Here is a 6,188-nt window from a genome sequence, read left to right as displayed (position 1 = left end):
ACAAAACTTACATGTTTTTCATTAATATTTAGTACAGCAGATGTTTGATGCAAACTTCCAAGGTATGCAGGTCTTGCTCATTTATCCTTCTGCCACCATACCTACCAATCCCTTCTCCATCAGGCTGAATCCTCATCATCTTCCATACACATGACATGCCCAATATTATATGGGGACAACAGCCACCAGGGGAACAAGCCACACTGGCACCCATGAGGAGTATTTCTAACTCTACTGGTATCCTACCAACATCGCAGAGACCCTTGGCCACACAATGCATGAAATGGCAAAGCCCTATCATCACTGACTGGGAAACAAAGCCACTGCCCACATTCTCAGTGCATGCTTTGCTGGTTCCAGCAAGCCTCCGCTTGCACCAGAGCATCAGCAAACCAACCAAGAACCACACTTTCCCTCGCAGTGATAAAACAAAGCCCATCCTCCCTGTCAGCAACCTCTGGCAGCAGAGCAGTTACTCGCAGGCTGCTTTCGGCTGTATTCATGGCTTATCACTATATGCCATGCAGCTGGGGTAGATATTTTATATTTGTGTGAAAAAAGTGGAAAAGTGAGAAACAAGCTGGTGAATATGGTACCTACCTTTAAGACAATGTAATAGGAGCTTTGGATTTTCCAGTGTAATTGTTGCAGTACTTTTATCCTCAGATGGTCTGTGATATCTTCCATGCACTGGTACTGTAGCAGTGTAGCATCTTGTACAGCTGGGATCAGGCTTCAAGTAGACCAAAACAGTCTGACTGGATGATAAATATTCTGGAGCTTCAATATCAACTGGTTTCAATAAAAGGGCCTGCACAAAATACAAATGGAGGTAAAAATTGCAGTTATAAATAAAATGACAAAACAAAAATTACTTCAAATTCTCAAACATGCTGTGCGAATATGACAATATGAAATCCATCTACAACCCCTTTTTCCTATTTTTGCACATGGGGTCAGGGTGTCACTTCAACAATCTAGTGCCAAGGTTTACACTGCCAGGTGGCTAACCCTGCCACAGTAGTTCATTCACATCCCACACTCATACCTACTGCATGTCACTGGAATGTGGGAGGAAAGTAGAGCATCAGGAGGAAATCTACATTAACACTGGAAGGATATGTAGACTCCGCACAGAAGGCATCCTAGCCAAACATCAAACTGGGGAACCTCTTGCTGTGAGGAAAGAACACTATCCGCTGTGCCACAGACAATATGAAACTTTTTTTTGTTTAAGGGAAAAAAAAATGCACAATTTTATTTGGTTTTAGTTTATTATTCAATATTCAAGTGACAAACCCCCTTCCTTAGCAATTAGACTATCAGTACACATGAAAAGTTACAAAAACAACCGTAAAAAAAAAAAAAAAAGTGTTTACTCACATTCAAGGACTTCAGCAAATCACCATTCAAAATACTTTGTGCCACCATTAAACGAACATTTATTCATAATATGCAAATTTACCACTTTTTTTTTTTTTTTTTTTTAAATAAAGTTATGTACTCGCCATAACTATGCATGTGTTGCCCATTTTCATTCTTCAGTGAATGAGTTTGGATCAGATCCTCTGATCCCACCTCTGTCATTTTCTTTATATTCTAAGATCAGACTCTACAGCTCCTTCCTTACCCACAATGCCCCTTAATACTGAATTACCTCAGATATTGCTGCTACTATATACCATACGACAACAAAGTGTCTCAATATAGTTATGGCAGAAAAGTGATAGCCGAAAGTTCAGGAGCTCAAAAAGTACAGTTTTGTACCTACCATAAGTGTAGATGTTAGAGTGTATACCCTGCTGCAGTCATCACACTTGGGTTATCATGTCGTCAGGAGGTCCCGCAGTCTGCCTGAATTCCAAAGTCTAGGTCCGGCGTCGGTTGCTGTCGCTTCTTCCCTGACGTCAGTGCGCCAGGGGTATACAAGAGGCATCAGACGCCACTTTTCAGTTTCTTGCCCCAGATGTCAGGTGCCCCCCAAAAGGTGGTCAGTAGATAGTACCAATAATAAAAGTTTAGCACAAACAAAACACCCCTCCAGTTATAAGCAAATACACCCCAAAGGTTGTATCAGATTGTAAGGTATTGAAAAGTTTGTTAGGTCAGAGGGGGGTGGAGGAAGGGTAACCTGGACTGCAGCAGGGTATACACTCTAACATCTACATTTACGGTAAGTAAATAACTGTACTATGTTCATCGTGTTACCCTGCTGCAGTCATCACACTTTGGTAGAATCCCAAAGCTAAGGATGGGAGGTGGATTCCAACTGGGTTAGAGGAGGCTAGAAGGCCCTGCAAAACTGCAGTTGCGAAACCAGCTCTAGTCTTGAGTAAAGTGGTAGTGTTTGGTGAAGGTGTGTACTGAACTCCAAGTTGCAGCTTCCAGAATATCCTTGGTTGGCACCCGCTGAGGAAGGCTGTAGATGTAGCTGCTGCCGAGTGGGGCCTTATGCTAGCAGGAACTGATTTTCCATGGTGGGTGTAGCAAAAACGTATGCAATGTCCTATCCATTTGGAAATGGTCTGTTTTGAGATAGCCTTTCCTTGTGATGCTGTAGCATAGGATACAAAAAGCTGGTCAGATTCTTGTGATGCTCTAGCATAGGATACAAAAAGCTGGTCAAATTTTCTGAAAACCTTAGTTTTATCCAAGTAGTAACGTAGTTGCCTGTGAATGTCGAAGGAGTGCAGGAGTCTTTCTCCTTTGTTCTGTGGATTAGGAAAGAAGGTGGGTAAATGGATGGTTTGATTTAGAGCCACACTGGATACCACCTTTGGCATAAAGGAGGGGTTAGTTCGTAGAGAAACTCTGTCTTGATGAAAAATGAGGAAAGGCTCTACTGCCATTAGTGCCTGAAGCTCTGAGACTCTTCTTGCTGAAGTAATTGCTAGCAGCAGGGCAGTCTTCCATGATATAAACTTTAAGTCAGCTGAGAAAGCTGGTTCAAAAGGAGGTAGCGTAAGTTTTTCCAGAACAAAATTGAGGTCCCAAGTTGGTGTTGGTGCTCTCCTGGGAGGCCTGATGTTTTTGGCCCCTCTGAGAAACTGCCTTAGAAGTGGATGTGAAAATAAGGGAGGATCCGTGTTGTAGTGAGCTGAAATAGCTGAGGTGTGGATTTTAATAGATGAAAAGGAAAACCCTTTGTTTAACATCTCAGTTAAATATTGTAGAATCTGAAGTATGTCTGGTTGAAGGATATTTTGGTCTTTAGCTTGGTTCCAGGCGCAGAACCTTTTCCATTTGTCTGAGTAGGCTTTCCTGGTGCTGGGCCTCCTGACTTACAGAATAACATCCATAACAGCTTGTGAAAGAGGAGCTGGATGGTTGCTTAGGTGATTTGCCATGCAGCCAAATTTAAGGTTTTGAGCCGACTGTAGAATCTGACTGTCTTGCTGTGTGAGCAGATGAGTAATTTGTGGTAAAATCCATGGTGGGCCCTGGGCCATATTCCTTAGTAGTGGGTACCAGTGATGGCATGGCCAGTCTGGGGCAATGAGTATCATTCGGGGTCTCTCCATCCTGACTTTCAGCAGCATCTTTGTGAGAAGGGGCAATGGAGGGAAGGCATATACTGTCAGCTTTTTCCAACTGAGAGTGCGTCCACTTTCCAAGCTTGTTGGTGAAATGTCCTTGTACAAAATTGTTAGCTGGTAGTTTTGGGGGCTGGCAAACAGGTCTATGTCTGGGTGCCCCCATTTTTGAGTGATCATTGCAAATACTTGTGGATCCAGTTTCCACTCGTGGGGATCCATGTTTCTGCTTAGGTCTGCCAATGTGTTCTTTTCTCCTGGCAGGAATTGAGCTTGTAATTGAACTTGGTAAGCCAGTGCTGTGTTCCACAAGGTCATTGTCTGCATAGAGGGTAGGAATGTGTACCCCCTTGTTTGTTTTTATGTACCACATTACTGTGGTGTTGTCCGTCCCTATTGTAAGCGGTCCTGGATGTAAGAGGTCCTTTAAGGCTGTCAGGGCATTCTTTACAGCTAGCATTTCTTTTTGATTGATGTGCAGATTCCTTTGATCTGCAGTCCATATGCCTTGAACGCACCGTCCTGCCATGTGTGCCCCCACAGGCATAGTCCGATGCATCTGTTGTCATAGTTTGCCTGGCTGGGGGTAAGGTGAAAGGCTTACCCTTGTTGAGGTGACATGCTTGTGACCACCCTAGAAACTCCTGTTGAAGGCAGGGAATGAGAGGCATCATTGTGTCCAAGCTGTGGCTGTGTTGAGTCCATACGCTTTTTAGGTACCATTGCAATTTCCTCATATGCAGTTTTGCAAATGGTATTAGTAGTATGCAAGATGCCATGAAGTCCAAGGCCCGCAGAATTGTTCTTGCAGGGAGTTGGGTCTTTGTTGCCATTGTTTTGAAGTATTGAGTCAGTCGTAGTTTGCCTGGCGTCAGATAAGCCATCTGGGCCGTTGTATTCAAGCTGGCACCCAGTAATGTCATATTTTGTGAGGGTACTAGATTTGATTTCTTTTCGTTTACTGTGTACCCTAGGCAACTTAGGTGTTTTACAAAAGCCAGATGAAATAAGAGAATGTCCTTGCTTTCTGCTTGGATGAGGCAGTCGTCCAGGTATGGGTATATTTGAATTCCTCTGTCTGTAGTATGCAATTACTGGTGCCAGGCATTTTGTGAAGACCCTGGGCGCAGTAGAGAAGCCAAAAGGCAGTGCAGAGAATTGGTAATGGGTTGAGCTGCAATGAAATGGAGGTATATTCTGCAATTTTGTCTGATAGGGACATGCAGGTATGCCTCCTTGAGGTCCAACGTTACTAGCCATGCTTTCTTGCCCAACATGGGAAAAAGCTGCTGTAGTGTTAGCATCTTGAATTTGGGTACTTGCAAGAAGGTGTTTAGAATTGAAAGGTTCAGAATGGGTCTCCAAGCATTGTCCTTTCTGGGAACTAGAAAGAGCCTTGAATAAAATCCTTGGCCATGCTCCTGTGTAGGTACCAGTTGAATGGCTCATGTCCATGAGAGCTGTAATTTGTTTTTGTGCCTCTGCCCATTGATTTTGTGGCAAGTTTGGCTTTCCTTTTATCCTTGGCAAGGTGTGGAAATGGAATCTGTATCCTTGTGAGATAATGTCTAGGACCAATTTGTCCTTTGTGATGATGCACCAGTTGTCTGTAAAGTGTTAATTTTCCTCCCAAGGGAGCTGCCAAGAGAGTTTTGCTTGGCGGTTTAAGTCATTGAGTTTGCCTTCTAGTAGTTTAGGACCGGTCTTCTCCTCCCTTCTGTGGTGCAGTGCCCCATTGTCGATGTTTGTAAGGGACTTGTGCTTGTCCTCTGCCCCTTGGGCGCCTGTAATTACCCCTCTGTGGTCTGTCAGAAGCTGGAAAGGGACAATTTTTTGTTGGCCAATTTCGGCTGAAGTGTGGGGGCTGTACCTGTAAGAAATCTTTGACAGTCTGCATAGATTTTGCCTTATCCTCCATTTTCTTTAAAACCTCTTCTGCTTTTACCCCAAATAGGACATCCGGCTGTAAGGGTGCATCTAGTAACTTTGCTTTAACATGATCAGGCAGAGTTTGTTCCTTTAACCAAGCATGCCTACATATAACAGACCCAGTAACAGCTGCTCTACAGGAAGCTTCCAAGGAATCAAATCCACACTGTAAGGTATGTTTGCCCACCTGTTCAGCTGCATGCAACAGATCCTGCATTTCCTTGAATTCAGACTGTTGAGGGTGCGTGCTCATCTTTCGTTTTATTTGAGACATTAGGAATTGCTGGTATTTAAGCATGTGAAATTGACAATTTAATGCTCTCATAGCTAGAGTAACTGAGGTGTAAACCTTCTTCCCCCACCTATCTAGTGCTCTGGAATCCCTTTGAGGGTACTGGATTTTTAGCCATAGAAGCCTTAGCCCCTTTGGGACCCTGGGAGATTGATCAGCAACAGGGCTTTTGTAAAGGAATTTGTGTGAATCAGGCACTCTATAGTATCCGTCTGGTTTGGCTGGAGCAGGGAGGTAGAGAATCTGGATTTAGACTAGATTCTAAGTAAACATCATCCACAATGTCTAAAACAGGGGGAATAGCAAGTGGCCTGTGCTGGGGGAGCAAAAGAATCTCTCGGAGCCTTTTCTTCGAGTCGGAGTACTCCTGACCTTCCCAGTGGAAATGTTCCCTCATGGTATGTAAGGTTTCCCCAAAGGAATAGTCTTCAGGG

General features: G+C 43.8%; 1 protein-coding gene across 5 annotated transcripts in view; it reads right to left on the bottom strand.

Moving 5' to 3' along the window:
• Positions 1-6,188, bottom strand: part of PIGX (phosphatidylinositol glycan anchor biosynthesis class X) — a 462,292-nt gene that overhangs the window by 312,033 nt on the left and 144,071 nt on the right. For 4 of the 5 annotated variants that reach the window (XM_044070313.1, XM_044070318.1, XM_044070314.1 and 1 more), the window contains exon 4: positions 601-811. In XM_044070313.1, the coding sequence (XP_043926248.1) occupies positions 601-811 (211 nt within the window). Of the gene's footprint in view, positions 1-600; positions 812-6,188 lie in introns of those variants that run through there. The other variant, XM_044070312.1, reaches the window with a different exon arrangement.

The sequence above is a fragment of the Protopterus annectens genome, chromosome 4.part1 (genome assembly GCF_019279795.1).
Source record: "Protopterus annectens isolate FY-2018-M chromosome 4.part1, PAN1.0, whole genome shotgun sequence".
Taxonomy (NCBI): Eukaryota; Metazoa; Chordata; order Ceratodontiformes; family Protopteridae; genus Protopterus; species Protopterus annectens.
Note: the sequence above shows the minus strand (reverse complement) of the source record. Positions and strands in the feature narration are given on the sequence as shown.